The following is a 23,615-nucleotide window of genomic DNA, read 5'->3' as shown; positions in this document are numbered from 1 at the left end:
GCTGTCACTATGACCAGAGGATTGCTGGTTTGAATCCCGGTCATGCTGCTAGCCATCGGCAGCCAGGGCCCAGAGAGAGTTGGCCACAGTTGGCTTTGCTCTCTCCAGAGTGAGTAGATTTTCTCTGAGCTGAAGTATTTGGGAAAAAAAAGAGGCGATTGCTGTCTGCGCACTTGTCAGAGAAGGTGTGTGTCTCCCTCCCAGTTTCGGAAGCATTGAATGTGATAAGAGGGGAAAATATATGAATTGGGTAATTGCCAATTCAAATTGAGCAGAAAATGGGCAAAGTATGGAGACAAAAAGGCATCCAAATCTAAAGCATACCACAAAAAGTGCTGCAATTTCAACATGGTGAAAGCAGAATGCATGAAAATACCCTTAAGTTAAAGTCTGGAATGTGTACTTCAATCATGTCTGATTGGCTTGATTATACATTTTAACTGTGGAGCAGAGGGGCATATCATGGAAAAATGTATTTGTCCCAATCATTATGGAGTCACTGTAGATACATGTTTATTTCTGGCACAAGTGGATACCCCAAAAATACTATAGTGTTTACTGGCATGGCTACTGCCTCTACACTCTATGTAGCGCTCAATACTATTTAAAAGGGGGCTGTTCTGCATTCAGCCTAAATGCGTAAAGATCCTTCAGCCGTTAACATGGCCTTTTGTTTAATGCTATGGAAAATTCACGAACACGTTATGTCTTTTTGCTCCACTAAGTAGACTAAAAATAAACCAAACCTGACCAAGCAAAACTTAACCACGATTCTTTTGCATCGTTTGTTTTCCACATATCACTCTGAGCTTTTGAACACAACAAATTGTAGAATTTTCAACGGATTGACACATTCAGTATTGAGGTTTGATCTGGGGAACCTGCAAATTACATCTGCAAATGTAATCTATTACTTGCCCCTGAGATTTACCTTACATGATTGTCCATATCTATGGTCTTACATATTCAAAAATGTATGAGCGAGAACAGAAAATGAAATTATTTGAAAGAATTATCTCACTGGAAACACAGCGAAATACTGTTTGTAACTATGTGCTGTGCTGGAGTGCAAGGGGAAAATTGGATTGAAAATCACTATAATAACCGCCAGACAGGCTGTGTGATAGCCCTCTCCTCAATCTGGCCCACCGGACCACACAGACAAAAATTAGATTACGCAATTGTGGTGACAGGCGAGAACGTGACAGTCATACTGAAACGCCCCCAAAGAAATGTCACAGATGAAATAAAGACCCTTTAAGAAATTCAACATTCTTCAAAGCATCACAGTCACAAAAATGCATGACAGTGAGTAGCTGGGAAGCTATGAAGCTACAATACGCACACAAAACACTGGGGGATAACCTTTAAAGAGTCAATTTTCCTGCTTCAAACAGGCTATCCACCACCTAAGGCCCCTTTTTCATGTTACAAGGTCAGTTAGTATTGATCTACTGATCCCAGATCAGCAAATACTGCATCCAAATAGACACTAGTAAATGCTCTCTTGTAGTGTTTTATTTTTTCTTTTCTTCACATTTATTTAAATTATATTTGAAGCTTTGTTTTGTTTTGTAATTATAGACATGCAAACAAACTATGAGCAGTGAAAAGGGTGACGATTAAAACCAAACCTCTGTAGCAGCCTGGCACCATCAACTTCAGTCATTTTAATTTATTTATGTATAAATAAGTTATGTCATTATTAGTTATACATATTAGTAACCAAGTATTCTATTTATTTTAATGTTTATGTGAGTAATTATAGTTTTAAAAAGGACAAATAATAAAAATGGTCTAAACAATTAGCATGTCCATGGCCTGCAAACTTTACTGGAAAAGAGACAAATTCAGAAACCTTTAAAATTAAATTGTAACATATTACAAAAAGACAAGGACACTTTTAATTCATTTGAAATATAAAAACAAAAACATCATATAGCAAAAATCATGCAGTTTCTTACTAAGACTGACCATGCTAATCAATGCTTAATAATCAAAAGACTAATTGTGATTATTCATGATAGCTCTAAAATGACAAGTGGGATCAGCTGTCAATGCATTTTTGCATTGACTTTTATTGGGAGTTTGTTCATTCTTGGTGATACAACTAGTTTTGCTCTGCTTGGTGGATAGAATGGCCCTCCTCTCTCTCCTTCAATCAGCATGACATTAGTAGCTGCAGGCACTCTTAGCTGATGTAACAGAACTGGCTGTTAGTGTCCTCCTCCAAGCACATTTAGCTGCTCCAATGATCATGAATACATACTGTGGCTTGCTTCATGTAAAACACATGCTAGCCTTTACCCTCCCAGCACTGGTGACATCGTGTGATAAAAGGTCCTAGCGACTGGATGGGAACAGGAAATGACTGCATTTAAATAAAGTGATAAAAATCACAAGAGCAAGAACAAGAGCAAGAACTATGACTGGTACGACCCCCTGTCTTTAACAATGGGAATCTTTGAGTTCCTGTCAATGAGTCAGACCTTCCTAGAACTGTGAGATACACTCATGTCTACTGCTGCCTTTTTGCTATTCATCATCCAATGTCATCACTATGTTACCATGCTTGCATCATGCTCTTCTAACACATCATCTTCATTATTACTACTCTTTCCGTGCACCGTGACACCACTGCTGACTGAAACTAATGATGTCAGCCTGCTGTTATAAACTGCTAGGTAAGCTAGGCCAATGTCCACCCTGTTTTTCCACAGCGTCAAGTTGTGTGGCAAACCAGCCACCAGCATATGTTATTAGCTGAGCCGTTTTGTCACATCTGTGCTGCGCGCTGTCAGACAAAGCTTTTGCCCTGTTCCCCTGCAGAGGGTGTGTGTATGTATGCTTGTGTGTATATATACATGTGCAACTCAGGTCTATCTCCTCTCAAGGTTAGAGTTCTGGAGCACAGGACCAGTCACCTCCCGCGCCAGCCTCCAGCTGAGCGATGCATTCACACCCTGTCAACGTCGGCTGCATGGGGAGCGCACTGCTATTTCCGTGCCCTCCGCAACACAGCCTGCTCGCTAAATGGTACTGCCGCGCCTTCAGAGAAAACGAGAACACAAAAGCTGTTTTCTCTCCGTGAAGATGGAGAGAGAAAGAGAGAGAAAGAGAGAAAGAGAAAGACAGAGAAAATGTAGCGTGGTACAAGAAATATAGAACCTGTATATATCTGTAACTTACATGCTCTGGTAAGGCTAACTGCACAGTCTGTGGCTTCTATTATATTTACACTGGTCACAAAAAGGGGATATTGTTGAAGGGGCTGTTGCTGTTATTCATGATGAACAAACTAGGAGAAAAATAACTAATTAGATTTATTAGCTAAATTTACAAACTTTCAACTCTTTAAAATAAATAAACAGCTCAATACAACTAATATAACACATGCCTTCTCCAAATGCCACTTTTAATAACTACTACAGTCGCAGAATTACTCAACCCCTTCATGACAAGCGCCTTCAGTACTTTAGAGCACCCCTTTGCTGTTTTGACCTGATACTAATATGATGCACAGCCAAACACCAGCATTCCGGATGAATCTTAGCCCATTCCTTATGGGCAGTGGCCTCCAGTTCAGTAATATTCATGGGTTTGCATGCTGCAACCGCCTTAGATTTTCTATGAAGTTCAAGTCAGGCGACTGACAATCACTCTAGACAATCTACTGAAACCAAGCCTCGGTGGACTTTGAGGTATGCTTGGGATAATTGTCCTGCTGGAAAGTCCAATGACACCCAAGCTACAGCTTTCTGACAGAAGACATGACATTTTCTCCATGGATTTACAGATATCTGATTAAATCCACTTCCCCCTGCACACACTGCAGGGTTTTAGTGCTACTGAAAGCAAAGCAGCTCCAGAGCACCACCAGCATCACTGCATCACTGACCTACCACCATGCTTCACTGTAGGCAGGATGTTCTTTTCAGTGTATGCTTCATTCTTCCTCCTCCAGACATACCGCTAATCAATAGGCCTGAAAAGGTCCAGTTATGTTTCATCGCTTCCCACAACAGAATCCCCAAACTTCTGTGGCTTATTTATATGGGTTTGAGCAGATTGGAGCTGACTTATTCTTCAGCTTTTGGGTAGAGGTGTACAGGGATGCAGACCTTCAGCGCTTAGTATGCACCATACTGTGCAAACTGAGACCTCAGTTCCTGCTGCCACCAAATCTTGCTGCAAATCTTTTGCAGTCACTTGAGGGATTTTGACCATCTGCCTACTCAGGAATCTGGTGGCAGGTGCTGGCTTCCTCTTTCTGCCACGTTCAGGTAGTGCAGCCAGCGTTTCTTTAATTTTAAATTTGCAAACTATGCTTCCAAGTATATTTGTAGGAATATTTGGTGTATTTGCTGAATTATCTTTTTGGAATCCTTTTTTTGTGTGTGTAAGAAAGACCATAATCCTATATGCAATCAAATGTCTAAGCCAACAAACCCCTAGCCAGTCCAAGTATTTGATGTGTTTTATCTCAAGCTCATCTGATGCAACTAATAAAGCTCTGATTAGTTGCATTATGTGTTCATAAGACAACATCTGGTTTGCAAATGTTGTAAGGGATTTAGCTTTCTGGATGAAAATGTTCTCTCTCAGCAGACTATTCAGAAGTAACAACGATGGTAGATTAGCACCATTAGTGTTAGCATTACCATTAGCTGAGCGTGCTACCATAACATAGTCTGCAGTTGAGAAGGCAAACACGGCCATGTATATTACATGTGACAGAGCTGTGTTCCATCTGGATTTGGGTCTGGAGCCCTGTCTGTGCCACCTGTCAGTGTGTTCTTTCAATCCTACCCAATCTGAGGCTCAGTTGACCCAACCGGCTGTGCCACGCTACACTGCATTAACTCACCGTGCAGTAGCAGACAGAGAAAGCCAATGAGTCCTCAATCATTAAGTACCCCTAGTATCCTTCTCCCAGCACCTACATCTTCTGCATTAGCCTGTAACAGCAAGTAAGGCATGATAAATTCGATGTGTGAGGGAGCTTAGTTCTTATCGATGAGTCTTTAGGTCCAAAAATCGAATTTCCAAAGAATGATCAAACTAAAACCAACTCAAAAGCTAAGGAGAATGCAGAGCATAAGTAAAAGTGTGCAGCCATAAGCATAGCAGGATGCAGAAGTAAATTAAGCCAGAGTTAAGATAGAGTAGGCCCCTACATTTGAGTTCAGTCACTTTTGATGTTTATATAAAGTTTCTGTTCAGCACCCACGTGCACAGCCCCTTGTGGGCGAGTCCACTGGCTGGGAGAACACTACACAGGCCAGCGTGGGTGTGTGTTAGCCATTTTTTGTTCATAGCTTGCAAGTGATTTTTGTCTAATAAGAAAGGAAAAATAAAAAGCAACAATTAAAATGCAGACAGACTTCCAGAAGACCCCCAGAGAGCCCCTTGATGACCATAATCGTCCCCACTGCCACCCAATGCCTTAAGGGGCAACAAATGCCAGCACCCCACAGTGCCCTGGAGGGCATGGTTGTGCCAGTGCTCTGCTCCCCAGTGCTGCCCAGTGTTCCAGAGGACATGGTCATGCCAGACACTTAAAGCTGTCGATATCCATGATACACTCACAAAAGCATACTGTTCACCACTATAACAAAATGTACCACGATCCGATAAATTGTCATATTTCAAGATTTTCAATTGTCAACATAAAGTCAACTAATTTCAGAGTACAGTGACAAATAAATCAAGACTGAGCGAAAAACAGTGACAGTACATCAAAATGTGATCTGTCCCAAGGTTCCGGAAAATGAGGCCATGAATCTAACTGTACCAGCTAAACAATATTTTTAAGCATGAAAATAAGGGGACACAGTGTGGACACAAGCTAGCAGCACAGTGATAAAAGCTACTTATTACTGGAGACATGCTGATGCTTGTCAGGTCCGCATCGCGGTCCACAGGCTTCAAGTTCAAGGACTCTTTAAGTTGATGTTCAGTTGATTTCATGATTCACGGACTATAAGTTCAAGGTTCATGTTCACGTCACATGCTTATGCTCATGCTTATGTTGACATTCTGTTCATGTATCACGCCATGTTTTAAGTTGTGTTCACATGTGTCGGGTTTGTGTTCACTGTTTCATTGATTTGGTTCACCTTAGGCTGTGGTATTTAGGGAGCTAACGCGAACACCCCTTTGCCGAGAATTCACTGTTCTGAGGTAGGGTACGGCGACTGATCCCTAAGCTTTGTATCCACGTCTTGTAAGTTCTGTTGCGCCTGACGAGCGCTGTTTATGTTCTCCCTTGCATTTACACTGGCATGGCCAGTGATCTTAGTTCTAGTTTTATCTCCCCTTTTTTGTTCTCCTGTTCAGGATTAGCTCCCTAGCTTTCCACCAGCCTTAAGTGTGCATTTTGTTTTGCATTTGTCATGTTTGTACTTTGGTTATTTGTACTGCATTATTCTTTATTCCCTGTATTGCTGCGTTTTCTTGTGTTTACCCCTGTTCTATTGTTAATTAAAGCATTCTTGCATCGCACCGTCCCTGCGAGTGTTCACCCGACATTGTCTGATCTAGCCAGTCATGACAATGCTCTTATCAGAAATGTACAGTACAACTGTACATGTTTACCTTATGTTGTTAAAACTTAAATAGTTGATTTGTAATCATGCTATACATTTTCTAGGGGGTCAATTGATGTTTTGTTTTTTTTTTTACAATAAGGGGCTCCTGGCTGCAAAAAGCTTAAGAACCCCCTGCACTATAGGGCACAAAGCTATAAATATTGCACACATTTAAAATTGATGATATCATGGCGGCCTCTAAGTAGATCAGAGGGGTAAAGACTGGATTATTATCACCCCACATTACATAATAATCAAAAGTCATTTAAGACTATCCTGCAATTTAAGCACTTGTCGTTATTGTTGGGAGAGACAAAACAACTTCAAAATCATCCCAATTATCCTGTAGTGTGAGCCAGCCAGTAAACAAAGGCTATCAATTCAGAGATCCATATATTCACTTTCCCAACCCACCCACTTTTCCAGATTTATTTTAGATATGTGCACTGCATCTGAAGCTGAACATTACTAAAATTCCACATTACCTATTTATAATGACATTAATATATATACATGGCAAGTTTCATGTTAATTTATTTAAAAACTCAGCAGGGCTGCTGCACGTAATACACTCGCACAAACAGCACACACACACACTACCATGCCATTACCATATTGGTGTCACTGGCACATTGAGAATGAGCCACCACACAAATAATACCTGCTTAGAAATGTTCCTCTAGTGATCCCTTGCAACTGATGACCAGGGAACAGAATGGCTAATAAACTGTTACATCTATATAGACCTACATAGTGGTGTAGCCAATGAACTGGCAACTTCTTGTCTATAAACAAAATCTATAAACACCAAGAAATTGAACTCTTTTAGACATTATGCCCAGCACTGGGTCTTTGGCCCTTTAGGCCAGACGCAGTTTGACGCAGGGTCAAGCAAGGCTAGTCATCGCCCCCAGCATGCAGTGAGTAAGGCTCTACTCCACTCACGATAATGGCTGTCCCCACTGCGTTCAGTGACTCAGTCCCCCCCTCTTTAGACTCCTGAACATCAGTTTCAGCCTTGCGCCCTGCCCCTCAATGAGTCAGCCCACCAACACCAACAGCTAACAGCCCCCTGGTGGGACTGAGAAGACCGTGATCAGTTGATGTTCATGCACATCCACGGTGTGATTCTCCCAGGGGTAGAACTCTGATAGAGCCTCTATAGAGGACTTTATGAACAGGGAAACTTAAAGAAGAAGAAGTAATCTCTAAATGAGGAAGAGATGACTGTGACCCGTATGATTCTGGCAGTCTGCGGTTGTATATAAGAATATACTAAGCCATGTGATGATGACTGCCTTTTTGGAGGCTTGGTCACATATGCGCTTCCCCATCACTGTGGGAGATCTCAAACTGACTCTTAAATCAACCTTTTCTCAAATACCAGGTAACAAGAACCCCTGAGAGAGGGAACTCTCTCTAGGAAGTTACCTTACCTTGTGGCTTGGCAGTGAGCGTCTCTTTACTGATCGAAACCTTGCCGATAACATCGTCACGGCTGGAAACAGGAACAGAAAAAAAGCACATGAGCAAGGTTGAATGGTCTCAATCAGTGACCGCATTCAAAATTCTGCATACCACCATGTCAGAACACTCTAGATAATAGTTTCATCATAATTAATTCATATCTAGACAGTCTACACAGTATAGGGATCTCTGATTAGCTATGAGGCATCGTTAATTACCATATTAAGTCATTAGCTTGAAATAGCACAATGGGTGAACATGGGGAACGGAATGGGCTGTTATAACAGTAAGACACAGAGAGACACACAGACAGCTCCTGACCTGAGTGAGTCTTCATCCATTACATGCAGGGACACAGTGTGAAAGGACGGTGGGAGATGGACATTGTACTCCTCGCCCCAAAAAGGAGACAGTGTCTTCCATATTGTTGCTGTCCTGAGTGGGAAAGATGTTTTTAGAAAATGAATTTAAACTGTGTCAGAAGATATTTTCCTCATAATGCAAAGCTTGCTAAAAATGTATGTAATGTAAAGTCCGGACCAAACTGAAATACTTCATTTATTACAGGCCACCTGGTCCAAAACAAATTGTATTTATGATTAGAACCATCTGGACTTCATGAAATTGCTATTAAGTTTTGCAATATATTTTAAGTTTCCTATTTCTAACATTAAATGGTTGGGTAAATATGTACTACAACCACTGGATGGTCTAACCTCTCAACATATTTGGCAAAGAGTGCTGGTTTTGAGTCCTTCAAAACCAGCTAAAAATAGATATTGTTTTAATAGCTGACAACTTGCTTATACTGTTATTTAGATGTGATTATCAGAATATTGCCTTGTAAAAAAATCTGGATATTATAATATGAGCCGGCTAAAAATATATTTTTCCATTATCATAACAGAATACAGGCTCTGGAGTTCAGCTGTAGATGCCTGTGTGTGCTGACGGATTATATGTTTAACTCATCTGACCCATCAAGACTCTTAAGCGGTAGGTAAAATGCTAAGATGTAATCTTAGAAGAAAAGAAACAGTGGATAATTTACCATAGACTAATGGTTATTAATTCCCTTTATTTATCCACAATCTGTTAAACAGTACAAGAGAACAGAATATTACATGCAGATATTAGTTACTTAATATGTATGTATTTAATATGATATAGGACCACAAACTGCTGCAAATCAAACTTGGTATACAATACTTCGCCCTTCTGTTGATCAAACTGTGTGTGCCACACATAGAAACCAATAACTGGGGTGAACGTAGAGCATATTGAGACAGCTAACATTCTGTGACTAAACATACAAGAATAATATTTAACTAGTAAAACATTAACCTGGCAGCCTTGTCCCTCTTTCAGTGAACACTGATCCAGGATATCTTGTGTGTAAACATGAACGCTTGTCACAAAGAATGGCAGAAAAAATGACAGCTGTTTTTTGCAAAGGGGGAGCTCTATGAGTCAGGTCAGCCATAGCTCATGACACATTTACATTCATAATGGTTAGCTTGAACAAACCCCTTTGTCTTCACAGAAACATCTTCCCACCACATACTGCCCCTACACCCCCAGAGAACATGCTAATTTTAAGAACATTTTAAGACATTAGCATTACACTGAAGATAATAAAAAAGAAGTAGCATTTTGAGTCATCTGCTGCAGATATGGATGCAACTGCGTCTTCTTTATTGACTTCTTAGTATGCTTCAGGATGAATCGTGACTCACTGAGACTCGTGAGGGTTTCACCAGTGGTCACGGTATAAAGGAGTGGACAGAGCAATAGATTAAACAGTTAAATAAAACAAATGTTTCATCCCAGCACACGTTTAGGCATTTCCTGCTTTTCTGCGCTGCCACTTTCAGCAGTTTATTCCACGAACATAATAACCCGGATTTCAATTATGAAGAGTGAATGAAAAAGCTTTGGTGTGGGAAATCTCATTTGAAACCTGTTAAATCTATGGTAATTGACTTAGGGAGGTGAAGCAGAGTCAGTCGCAAGTCCTAATATGGGTTTAAAATGGAATGTGGAGGGAAAACAGAAAATCAGTCATACTGTACCTTATAATGGCTTCGTTATCAATTCGCACAATGCAGTATGGATCACTGCTCCCGGTTCTGCGAGAAAAGTGAACAATGGCAACACATTACACACAAGGCACAATATATTTCCCATCAACAGGTAACTAATTAACCCCAACAATAATTGCCATCAAGCCACGTTGCTTTGTGTTATCGGGATGGCAGGTGATACAGGGCTAATTGAAATTCTGAGACTGGCTCAAATATGCAGAGATTCTCAAGCCAATGCGTGAATGTGTAATTAAAGCTGATAATATGCAGCCACGATTTTGGTGACGTCTAAAGAAAACATTAACATGAAAGGCATAAAAGGGAGATTTTCCCTTTTCTTTCCTGGGTTGTGTTCCCTTTTCATCCCATACGCCACAGGTAGAGGAGAGACACCTTTGGTGTGTCAAAGCTATGCCAAAGGATACGCCCACATGAAGGCGTCCCTCGTGAAACCTTTGGAGAGCACCAGTTCAAAGAAGCTTCTAGACAGACAGACAGACAGACAGACTGACAGGCAGACAGCTACTGCTGTTTCTGATTGCTCGGTCAGAGATTTGCTTTCATGTCACAGTACTGACAAAAACAAAAAGCAGAGGTTCCGTAGGTTGTCATCATCAAAACAACGGTCTAGCACGTTAACCATGGCACGTCGCGAAAATCATTCACCCAGTCACAACATGTGTCGTTTTTGTCTTGCACTAGACACCTTGTCTGCTGTGGTCCAACTCGCACTGTCTCTCATGTTGGGGTTGCACATTTTGTGTTATTACACCAGTCAATCAAAATGAAATATTCTTTATTTTCTTCACTCCAGCGGTGGCATGCTAGCAAAACCAATCAAAGTAATTAAGGACTTGAAGTAGCAGCCTTTTCATTCCAGCTAGCGTCTGACAACTAGAGAGTAACAAGTGAGAGTATGTAGGGGGAGTGCTGTTGTCAGAATGAAGACCTTTGAATTCCTCCAGGGAGTAATGACTGGCAGCAGTAGCAGCATTTACGAGGTGTCTGTGTGTGTGTGAGTGAGTATGTGTGCATGCGTCTGTGTGTATATAAAGAGGAGAATGGGTGAGTGGATAAGGTGATTCATCTTTGCCTTTTGTTATCAGTGTACGAGGGAAAAACGGTCTGTCAGAATCAGGTGCTGCATCAGACAGCCGTGCGGCTTGGCAGTTGAACCACGTACCATCATCCTCACGGCACCTGCAGAAAGATGATAGCGAAGGCGACGACCACATGCACACACACACACACATATGCTTGCACACACACACACATTCTGGGGATGCACTGATGTAAATTTCTGCATTTTAAAATGTAATATATATACAATACAGTTTGGTAAGACCCTCAAACTGATGAAGTTCACATATACAGAGGATCTGTATTTTTTTCTTTCCCACTTTTCTAACTAGCTTCCAGTTCTCCCACTAGCTACACTCTTAAAGGTGCCATAAAAGAAGCATGTGTGGTTCCTTAAAGAACCAGGTTTTAAACAGAGATGTGTGAGTGTTTAAATTGGTAAAGAATTGGTAAATCAAGTGAAGTTTCTTTAGACCTTTAAATGGTTCTTTACACACACATAGCTTTATTATGGATTCAAACATGCCCCTTCTATGGCATCGCTCCAATAACCATTTGAATCTTTATTTTTAGGACAGCCCTCTCACAATTATACCAGAAGGTTAAAGTGTTGTGCTCACGGCTCATGGCTGTGAATGGCTGTGGCATCACCCACTCTTAGAAGGCTGCACCACTTTACTCTTTAGGAGTACACCTCTGGACAGTTAAATATGAGACATAACACACTCCAGCCACCTCTCCTGCAGCAAAGCCAACCACTGAACCTGTCAAACAAACCACAAAACTAAATGATCTGTCTGCTCATAAAGGATCACAAGTGGCTCTGCTTTAAGTCTAGGCACTTTGTTTGACAGTTCCCTGTATCTGTAAATAAGAAGACAGGTGCTGTCTTATGTTTCAGCTAACAACATACCCTGCCAGGTCATGAAACACTACCAGTTCCTCACTGAAGTACACAAGCTACAACTGCCAAACAGGCAGATTTCCACACTCATGATGAAAATGTGCACCAGTAATACAATCAATAACTGTTTCAATTTCTTTTTCATTATCTCGTCTCTACTATTGAAAAAGACAAGCAAAACTGAATTGCCAAATCAAATCAAATTGTCTCACAGAAAGCAACGAATTATTGGTATTGCCATTGCTGTGAGGATGACTCATAAAGAAATGGCATCTGACTTAGATCACATTGCCATTTTAAATCGACTGCTCTTTTCTGAGTTGTGCAGTCGTTTTTGCAGATGGAATGAGTGGGGTGGTTGAAATGAGGACATTTTTATTTCCCCAAAAAGCACGAGTGTGGGGCATGTGTGAGGAGGGTTGTTGATGAAGACGCTCGAATGCAATCTGTCTCTGCTTTGCTTGGCAATGTCACCACAGTGTCAATGTAAACACTCCACATGACATCTGGCCCCTAGTGCTTTTAGTGCCACAAACACACACACTGCAAGATGGAACCACTACAACAAACAAACAAAAATGGGAAATTCTCAGTGCACTCTGATTCATGTGTCAATACATGAACTATAAAACCATCCATCATTTCAGAAGAAACGGTCAAGAGGCCACAAATGTGTTCTTTCCCAATAGTTTTTAGGTTTTCTTCCAGCAAAGTAATTTCTCATCTGTTACTAAATATCAGTTCTTATAAAACGTTTATAATATAATCAGTGAAGGAGAAGGTTTCTGCAGCACCACACCTCTCTCTCTCTCTCTCTTTCTCTCTCTCGTTCGAATGGTGGGGAAAAAATCCATCTTGTTGAACTTTTGTATTCGTCATTCTGCCATTCCTTTAAATACAATAAAGACATTCAGCTCAATTAAAGTGCTGTGCTTGCATAACTGAATGAAGACATAGAAAATGGTCTGGGTCCCATTTCAGCCTACATAAAGTTACATAATTGGATTCTGGTATCTGATGGAACATTTTCTACTGTTCTCTGTTCTCCTGATTTTTGTTATTTCCAACCAGGACTGGGTCTTCTTAAGCATTTTAGCCCAAAGCAAGCAAGCAAGCATTGTATTAACACTAAGATGCTTTTCAGAAACTGGGCCCAAGCTTGGCTGCAAAGCATTCTAAACTGGAAAGTCAGTATTTATCTCACTGTGTAGTGACAATAAAAACACTGCAGTGACCCATTGTTCCCGTGAATTATTTCAGTATTCTGACAACAACTGACTTGTGAGTAACGATTACTTTTATAAATGGGATTTTTGTCAATTCTCTGTAAAGTTTGACCAACAATTGCTATGAAAGAACACATGTGTAGGTGGAGCACGGACAGGTCACTGCTGTATTTTGTCCCATTCCACCCCATGTTAATGACTCCTAAATGCTTTATTACTGACTTCTCATTCCTAACAGAAAGTGAGTGGATGGCCCTCCAGCAAGAGGTAGCCCAGCCCCTGGCCGCTGCAGGCACAAAGGCTGTGGGCGAAAGAGGAGAAACATGGATTTCATAACCCATGCCCACAAGAGCAAGTGAACAAAGATTCCAGCAGGGGTGTGCGGTTCAGTCCGGGCTATTGCAATCACAAAGGCTGTGGGCGAGAGAGGAAAAACATGCATATTATAACCCATGCCCACGAGAGAGAGAGAGAGCGAGGAGAGCTCTCTCCATTCGGACGGGGGCGCGTGGTTCGTAGTCCTGCCAAACACAAATGGGCACTGTTATCTGGGGGACCTTACTCAGCTCTTCATCATCTGTCACCTGGAGCTAACGTTTATACAATAACTTGGCATGTGCTTACATATTAACGCTGAAACGATCAAACAGTTCACATGAAATGTGTATTACACTGGTTTCACACACTCCATTAGGCATAATGGAGCACTTCCACTATGTTGTACTCAGCTGTCTCCAGACCTCCTTAAAGAGACCCAGATAAATCTGCCTGACCACAACTAACTACAAAGAAAGGTTCTGGCGTTGCTTGCTTTCATTTTTCAAGCTGAACGTTGTACTTTTCAGAGCAGCTCGTCTCAGATATTAAATCCAGGCATAAATCTGAGCAGCTGCTCTGGGGGTAGGTATTAAATGTGCAGAACTACAACGACCCAGCTTCAAATATTGCCTTTATTTACGCTATTATTTGTTATTATTATTATTATTATTATTATTAGCTAATCTACTGCAGTATTTCATCCAGAAAGTTTTCTAATTTCATTGCATGCCTTTCCACTTATGTAGGCTGTTTGGATCCAATCCTCACAACCTAATCAACGCTGGATTACTGGCTAACGTCTTCCATAGACTACAACGAGCAATAAAGCAGTCCTTGCATTGACGTGTTAGGTTACATATGGTAGATGTCACCTAAAAAAAAACTACGTCCAAAACTTTACAGGAGAAAGAAAAACGTTGTTAGCTGGTGCTAGCTACTAACTTTAAATTGAAGTCAACGTAAACAAATATTCTGGAGCATTTTACTGGTCTATTTATTATTTAGTTTTGGCACAATGCAGCTAATTAGCAAGCTGTTAAAAATTCACATTATGTCAAAACACGAACACAACAAAAATAAGAGATACAGGGACGACTTGTGAAATGCAGCCTCCCATATGCACCGCGTGCTGTGGCAGCTCCTCTTCAGTTTGACATGGTGAGAGGAAATCCAGTAAACCTCGGTCAACTCGAGCCATTTTTTCGCCAAGTTCACCCCAAGTGACACAATATGGGAATTCCCAACAGAAACCCACATTTAAAACACGAAATCAATACTCACATGTCCTTAATGGGCAGATTTTTGGCTTCAACAATACGAATGAACAGAGTGCTCCTCTTAGCCATGTCGCGGTCTGTCGTTTCAACGGTCGTTTATACTTGTGTTCGCTTCAGTAACGACTGTGGGAGCGCGCGCTGACATTATGAGCGTTTAAACATACGTTTTTGCACACTATAATATATAATATCTATACATACAATGACTTATCTTTTAAAAAAATCCACGAATAAGCCGAAAAATCTGTCTCTGTGGACAAACCCAGTGACAGCGAGTCGCTCGTAGAGATTTCTGCCTCAGCACACGTTGAACCAGTGTGTGACGAGAAGCGATATTATTTTTCCACACCCGTTTTCCTGAAAGCCCCGCCCACTCTGCTGGCATTGGCTAATAGCGTGTCTGGGATGCGACCGGATTGGCTAGTTTGTCTAGAATGTGTCGAAGCACTAATAACTAGCCAATGGCATAACAGAAGGCGGGATCTTTTCGGAATACGGGTGGGTAAAATAATAACACTAGGCAGACTTGTTGTTGGTGGGTGTGGCAGCCACGCACATCTCAATATTTGATTGGTCAAAGTGAGGCGTGACGCGCCCTTTGGTCCCTGCAGCAGTAAAGCACATATAATTACGCCCAAATGATAAAAAAAAAAAAAAACGCGTCAGTAATAGGACACTAGCAAACAGGAAAACATGGAAGAATATATGAATATGACAAAAGCAAATGTTTATAAATGCTTAAATGTTACTTTTGAATGTTTAGGATATTGTGTTATTGAATAAGCACTTGGTGTATTTCATCTTGGAGTATGGAGGGGGGGGGCAAGCAGACTAGTGTTGGAGAGGTAGCTAGTTGGGTTCCTCTGCATGGCTTAACTTTGCTCCTTTTCTTTAGATCTCTCAGTGTTGAAGCCTTAAGCCACGGCTTGTCAGCAGTGAGATTTTAAATGAATAGACGCTTGTCAGACTATAATTGAATACTTTTATAGTTCTAAATGACTTCACGTCTACCCCCAAGAAGTTCTGGGAAATGTGGAGTTATTTAACACCCTAGTTGAATTTAAATTTCTGTGAGTAAACACGTGTTCCTAAATGTAGGTTGCCAACCTGCATTTGCAACAATTGCCAATGGTGGACTTTGAGGTATGCTTGGGATCATTGTCCCACTGGAAGATCCAAAGACGTCCAAGCTTCAGCTTCCTGACAGAAGACATGACATTTTCTCCTCGGATTTCATTATATATATTTTAAATCCATTTCCCCCTGCACACACTGCAGGTTTTCAGTGCCAGAGGAAGCAAAGCAGCCCCACAGCATCACTAAGCCACCACCATGCTTTACTGTAGGCACTGTAGGGTGTTCTTTTCAGTGTGTGCCTCCTCCAGACATACCGCTGATCCATAGGCCCGAAAAAGTCCAGTTTTGTTCATAGAATAGAATCCCAAAACCTCTGTAGCTTATTGATATGGGTTTAAGTGTCAGATCTGAGTCATCTGTTCTTGTGCATTAGAGCCAGTGGAGGTGTACAGACATGGAGACTTATTCAGTCACTGTTTAGTGTGTGCCTTACTGTGCAAACTGAAACCTCAGTGGCTGCTGCCACCAAATTTTGCTGCAGATTTTATGCAGGATTTTTGACGATCTGCCTACTCAGGAATCTGGTGGCAGTCGGTGATAGTTTTCTCTTTCTGCTACATCCAGGTAGTGTAGCCAGTGTTCCTTTAGTTAGTGTCTCTAACTATCGATAACAGGGTTGTGGGTTCGATTCCCGGGCTTGGCAAGCTGCCACTTTTGGGCCCTTGAGCAAGGCCCTTTACCCTCTCTGCTCCCCGGGCGCTGGAGTTGGCTGCCCACCGCTCTGGGTGTGTGTGTGTACTCACTGCCCCTAGCTCACTAGTGTGTGTGAGTGTGTTTACTACCACAGAGTGGGTTAAATGCGGAGGCCATATTTTGCTGTACAGTGTACACTGTGCAGTGACAAATACGTGCACCTTTACCTTTTTTACCTTTACACAGTGTCACAGTGAACAAAACCACTGATGCAACTAATAAAGCCTTTGATTTGCCACCTGATTTGCAAATGTGTGCTCTTATGCCAGATTCTCTTCAGGGGGTTGAATCATTCAGAAACTTTGTGTGATAATTAACCTAATTTGCAATGAGGGTTAAAAAAAATAAATTCCTACTGTATAGTACAGTGAGTCCAAGAAGTATTTGATCCCTTGCTGATTTTCTTCGTTGGCCCACTAATAAAGACATGATCATTCTATACTTTTAATGGTAGATGTATTCTTACATGGAGAGACAGAATATTAAAAAGAAAATCCAGAAAATAAATCTAAGGAATATATATTAATTGATTTGTATTTCATGGAGTGAAATAAGTATTTGATCCCTTAGTATTCATTAGCAGTTCTGGCTTTTACAGACCAGTTAGACACTCCCAATCAACTTGTTACCTGACCTGAAGCCACCTGTTCTCACTAATCACTTGTGTGAAAAACACCTGTCCACAGAATCAGACAGATCACACAGATTTCAAGTCTCCAACATGGGTAAAACCAAAGAGCTGTCACAGGACCTCAGAGTCAGAATTGTTGACCTTCACAAAGCTGGAATGGGCTACAAAAAGATTAGTAAGGTGTTGGATGTGAAAGTAACAACTATTGGTGCAATTATCAGAAAGTTTAAAGAGTATAACATGACAATCAACAGACCTCGGCCCGGTGCTCCAAAGAAGATTTCGCCTCGTGGGGTGGCAATGATGCTGAGAACAGTCAGAAATCGTCCTGCAACCACTCGGCAGGAGTTAGCAAATGACCTGAAGGCAGCTGGGACCACAGTTTGCAAGGAAACAATTGGCAACACTTTGCGCAACAATGGATTCACATCCTGCAGTGCCCGAAAGGTACCCCTGCTGAAGAGAGCACATGTGGAGGCGCGCCTCAAGTATGCCAATGATCATTTGAAAGATGAACCAAGTTATTGGGAGAAGGTTTTGTGGTCAGACGAGACCAAAATTGAACTTTTTGGCCTCAACTCCACCCGCCATGTGTGGAGGAAGAAAAATGCTGCCTATGACCCCAAGAACACTGTGCCCACCGTCAAGCATGGAGGTGGAAGCATAATGTTTTGGGGGTGTTTCTCTGCCAAGGGTACAGGGCTACTTCACCGCATCACTGGGAAGATGGATGGAGCCATGTACCGCACAATCCTGAGGGACAACCTCCTCCCCTCTGCCAGGGATCTGAAAATGGGCCGTGGTTGGGTCTTCCAACATGATAACGACCCTAAACATACAGCAAAGGCAACAAAGGATTGGCTCAAGAAAAATCACATTAAGGTCATGGAGTGGCCCAGCCAGTCGCCAGACCTCAATCCGATCGAAAATCTATGGAGGGAGCTGAAGGTCAGAGTTGCCAAGCGACAGCCCACCAACCTTCATGATTTAGAGAGGATCTGCAAAGAAGAGTGGGCCAAAATTCCCCCTGGTGTGTGTGCTAAACTTGTGGTTAACTACAACAAACGTCTCACCGCTGTACTTGCAAACAAAGGCTTTGCCACTAAGTATTGAGTGTGTTTGGCAAGAGGGATCAAATACTTATTTTCCTCATTGAAATACAAATTAATTAAAATATATTCTTTAAAATTATATTCTGGATTTTTGTCTTGATATTCTGTCTCTCCATGTTAGAATATATCTACCATTAAAAGTGCAGAAGGATAGTGTCTTTATTAGTGGGCAAACAAAGAAAATCAGCAAGGGATCAAATACTTCTTGGACTCACTGTATGTGGTAAGACCGCTGATAGTAAGTATGGCAAAAGAAAGGTCAAATGTTTTTCATACATAAAAAAGCTGATATAAAAGCCTAATCAGCTCAACCATATGGCTGCACAAAAGATAAGACCTCAAGGGATCACTGAATTGAGCCTTACTCTCCCTGAGAAAACATCATGTGTTGAGGACAAACATGACAATGTCACTTGTTTTTAGACGTCAAAAAAATAAGAAGTCTGCAAGCCTGCAAGGAAAACAACTGTTTACTGGACCTCCATATCACTGTTCAAATGAAAGAGCTCTGAGGAAGGCTTGAAAACAACAGGCCAATCACAAAGGGATTAAAGTTGAGGCTTCTCAAGACGTCTACCTTCATCACAACAAGAATGAGGAGTGACTCATTCCTTGTGGCGGTGGAGGGGTTTTCCGAGGATGTTGGAGTGCAAAAAAAACACTGAAAGGGTCACTTACAGGGCAGGTCTACCCAGGGCTTTATGAAAGGCCAGCTGCCTACCTCAGAAGCACTGCTGGAAATACAGTGGCTGGTCTGTGAAATATTATCTTTTCCAGGTAGGAATAATGGCAGTGTGTTATTTACATTTACATTTACAGCATTTAGCAGACACTCTTCTCCAGATCGACTTACAAAAGTGCTTTGCTATTTACTCAAGAAAAACCTCAGCTAGTTTGAATAGACTAATAGTTCAAAGATACCTCTAAGTTTAGACATTACTAAACACAAGTCAATAAGGTGACCATAGTACTCTACTATTCGCCCAAGTACTCTCTGAAGAGGTGGGTCTTCAGTCTGCGTTTGAAGACAGCGAGCAACTCTGCTGTTCAGACACCCAGGGGCAGCTCGTTCCACCACTTTGGTGCCAGGACAGAAAAAAGCCTGGACGCTTGTCTTCCGTGGATTTTGAGGGATGGCGGGTCGAGCCAAGCCATACTTGAAGCTGGAAGGGCTTTTGGTGCGGATCGCCTTTTGACCATTGCCATCAAGTACGAAGGGGCTGGTCCTTTCTGGGCTTAGTAGGCCAGGGTCAAGGTTATGAATCTGATGAGGGCAGCTACATGTAGCCAGTGAAGAGAACTTCATCATTATATTATATGTGTTCTTGATTTTGCATAATGATATTTTTAAAAAGCCCATATTCCGCTTAAAAAAAGTCTTAACTACTGATAGATATATAAAAGACACAAGTCTTGTCTTATTTTTAGTGCTAGTGTATTAGAGTTCAAATCCATATACACAAATGAGCCAAAACTTTAAGACCACCTGCATAATATGCGGGTGATTATCTGTATATCACCAAAACAGCTCATTCTACAAGACCTATGAAGGAGCCTTTGAGATCTTCTTCCACTGCTCCAAGTCTCAGTCCAAACACTTGTGTGCCCAGTGCAGGCACATTTGATGGTGGACAGGGGTTAGCATGGGCACTTCTGACTGGTCTACAGCTACACAGCAGGGTGTGATGCACAGTGTGTTGTAAACTATCATTACAAATCTGAGACAAGTCTGAGACTGACACAGTCTCTTTGTTGGTTACGCCCAGATGGGATAGTCTTTGTTGTCTTCACAAATGTATGAGCTTTGGTTGCACAACCGTGTGTTGGCAGTTTTGTATGTGTCCCACCTCTTACCATTGCAACATGTTGTTAGGCAGTTTAATTATATATCTGTGCAGTTTCCTAATGTTCCATCAAAGTACTTATAAAAAGTCTCTTTGAAATGTTAGTGACTTAAAACTTTGAAACTGAAAGTCTCAGACAGCACATTTGCCTAAAAGAAATTAAAATAGGTTGTTACTAGGGTGTCAGGGTGTTACTGCTGTGCAACATTTTTTGCCAGGTAGTGTAAACTGCTCTAAACTGCTACCTTCTAAAAATGTGCCTCTCTGCTGAAGGCTGTGAATAATATCTGATTATGATGGAGGACTCCAGAGGATGCTGAATATAGTGATGCAGTGATAAAACAAAGCATTAGAACTGGACCAGTATAATAGCCAATACATTAAATATGCCTGGATCAGAACATCACTAATAAATGTTCTAAGTAGATAACCTGCAAAATTGGGCAACCTGACACACACTGACTGTTGATAATAAGCATAGTTTATAATATGAGCATTGAAGGTAGTGGCATTTTTTAATTTTTTTTTTTGAAAAACCAACCACTTGATACTACCAGATCATGTTATAATCTCACTAGCTACATTTGAATGACATTTCCTTGTCCTGAGTGGTTGAATATTGGTGGTCCCTAGACTTCAGACTCCATCTTCAATTCCATCTTTTATTCATGGCATTTATGAAGCCTTAAAACTAATAACTAGGTTAACTGCCAAAATAATAGTCACTCAATATAGTCATTAACTACATACAACTGAACTGTACCAAACTGGACTGAACAGCTATTTGCACTCTGCCTATTTGCACACCTGTACAGATGTTCTCTTTCTGTAAATATTCAGGTCATCTGTAACTTTCTATATATAATATTTTTCAACTAAATCTCTCAGCTTCTTCGTCTCTTTATTACCTCTAGTACTTTTTATATTTTTAATTTATCCCCTACCCTATTTATTGTTTAGTGTAATTTTCCTTTAGTTCAATACTGTAAATAACCTGTGTTCTGTGTTTTTGTTACTTGTCATACGTGTTGCTCTCACCAAGACAAATTCCTTGTATGTGTAACATACTTGGTGAAATAAAGAGATTCTGATTCTGATTCTGATTCATTAGCCCTAGGACAAGTAAATAGGGCCCTACTTAGGATTTGGCTCCTTTGTGGTTTCTTTTTAAATAAAGGGGTTCCTTTCATGGGACTGAATAATCCCTAGGCAACTGTGGTGGTCTGTGTGGGCTTGGGTGAGTCACTCAATCAGGAATACAGTTGAGAGCCTCTACCTCTAGAGTAGTCGCCAGGGGAGTTGATATGGCAGCCTATGTGGGCTTTTCCGTGACTCACCGGTCTAACAGATGAGGTCAGTGATGGAAAAACTGACTTTAAATTAAAATGGACCCACAATCCCAGGAAATGACAGATTTTGGAGTTCGTTTTCTGAGAATCATTTTTTCATAGAACCCACTGCTCATAAGTGTGCATACTCCAACACTGCTAACCCCTTCCCTCAGGCTTTAAAGGAAATCAAGTGTCAGGGTCACTAGCCTGTGAAGCTAATATCACAGAGCATACCTGTAAATCAACCTGGCATGACAAGCTTAAAGAAAAACGGCACCATGCATAGCTTCTAAAGGCAGCAGAGGGGGATTTGCTTCTGTTAATTACATTTTTGTTATACTCAAAGGGTCTATGTCAAACAAAACTGTCCCAAACATCAATGTATTTACATATATCAATATAGTCTGCCTGATTGCCCTGCTTATTCAGGTGAAATTTATAAGAATTAGATTTTTCTATATAGCCACTGTTCTTGAATCTTACTGTCTTTGAAAACTAATAGAACAGGACTCTCTGGAGTAGACAGACATGAACCTGTTGGCACCATGCCTAATGTCAGGCATGGGGTAGAGGGGTGTAAAGCCTCCCAGCATTGAGCTGTGGAGCAGTGGAACTGTGTTCTCTGGAATGATGGATGACACTCCATCCAATATGTTTGGGGTGAGTTGGGGAGTTGGGGATGAGGTGGGGTGGTGATAATCCAACATCCTGACCTCCCTAACGCAATGCCCCATAACCTAGTAGAAAGTCTTCCCTGGACAGTAGAGACAGATACTCCAGAAGAAAAAAAGCAGGATAAACTCTTTTCGTAAGTTAATTTCGAATGCTCTTACCACTGATCAGCAATAATTAGACTGAACATGCTTTTGTACACTGAAATAACCAGGATGCTCTAAATTTAAGTGTGTCTTGAAGTGCTAGGGTTGTCAAACTTTTTGGTGTCAAGGACCCCGTTTTATGTGTGTAACAAGTCCTTAACCTCCACAGATTTGTGAGTGATTGCATATTGAAAATACCTTAGCAACCACTTGGTGATGCCATAGCAATCCCATAGCATCCTCCTTGGATACTATAGGAAATGCTAGGTAACACTAAGGCATCCACTCTGAGTAACTACTTGTTTCTTTTGGCTTATGTTAAAGTTTACATTGGAAATAGATCATGGACCCCTGGAGGTCCTCAGAACCATGGCCTTAAAGAACCTGGAACAAGAATTTTCCCTTTATAGAAAAGAACCATTCAACCAGACAACGAACGACTTGTGACACATGGTTGTCATGGTTCTGTAAAGAACACTGACTTTACTAAAGAACCTTTGAAGAACTCTGTTGGTTGAACTCTGACTACTGCTAATCAAACATTCACTTAGATAAACAAGATTACATCACTTATAGTGTGCTAAGATTTTAGTTAGTTATCAGTTAATTAAATAAGATGATTGTTTTTGTGCGCTTGTTGAATGAGGTGCTAAAATACCTGAGTCTAAAAACATAACAGATGTTCAATTAAACTGCATTTCCTGAAGTCTTCATGATTGCCTCTGATAGTAAGATAAGGCTAGAGCTCTTGCCATATTACTTTAATTTAAACACTGCTGTAAACATTATTTTGGCTAGTGAAAACATCTTAAATCAAGTCAATATTTATATATAATTTTGTTATTACAGTAGAGTATGAATAGTGTATAATAATGTTCAACTTTCTAGATGTTTGCACTAATGTTAGGTCATTTTATTTAGTGAAACGTAGGTAATTTAGTCTCATTTAATCTCATGTCCCTTTATCCTGTATACAGTTATCCTTCTGAAGATGCTTTTTATATTTTTAATATGCAGTTTAAACACGTCCTGTATTATATTCTCTGTATTATATTCTATACTCAGCGAAGCACTGCTAACTGCCATACATGTAAATGTAAATA

General features: G+C 40.9%; 1 protein-coding gene across 1 annotated transcript in view; it reads right to left on the bottom strand.

The window, feature by feature from the left end:
• Nucleotides 1–15,244, bottom strand: part of rasa4 (RAS p21 protein activator 4) — a 34,879-nt gene extending 19,635 nt beyond the window's left edge. Inside the window, exons 1-4 of the mRNA XM_072674440.1 lie at nt 14,951–15,244; nt 10,130–10,186; nt 8,379–8,492; nt 8,027–8,088 (exon numbers count right to left, since the gene is read on the bottom strand). Of these exons, the coding sequence (XP_072530541.1) occupies nt 8,027–8,088; nt 8,379–8,492; nt 10,130–10,186; nt 14,951–15,015 (298 nt within the window). The 5' untranslated portion in view covers nt 15,016–15,244. The remainder of the gene's footprint in view (nt 1–8,026; nt 8,089–8,378; nt 8,493–10,129; nt 10,187–14,950) is intronic.
• Between the last annotated feature and the right edge of the window lie 8,371 nt (nt 15,245–23,615).

This window comes from Salminus brasiliensis, chromosome 1 (genome assembly GCF_030463535.1).
Source record: "Salminus brasiliensis chromosome 1, fSalBra1.hap2, whole genome shotgun sequence".
Taxonomy (NCBI): Eukaryota; Metazoa; Chordata; class Actinopteri; order Characiformes; family Bryconidae; genus Salminus; species Salminus brasiliensis.
Note: the sequence above shows the minus strand (reverse complement) of the source record. Positions and strands in the feature narration are given on the sequence as shown.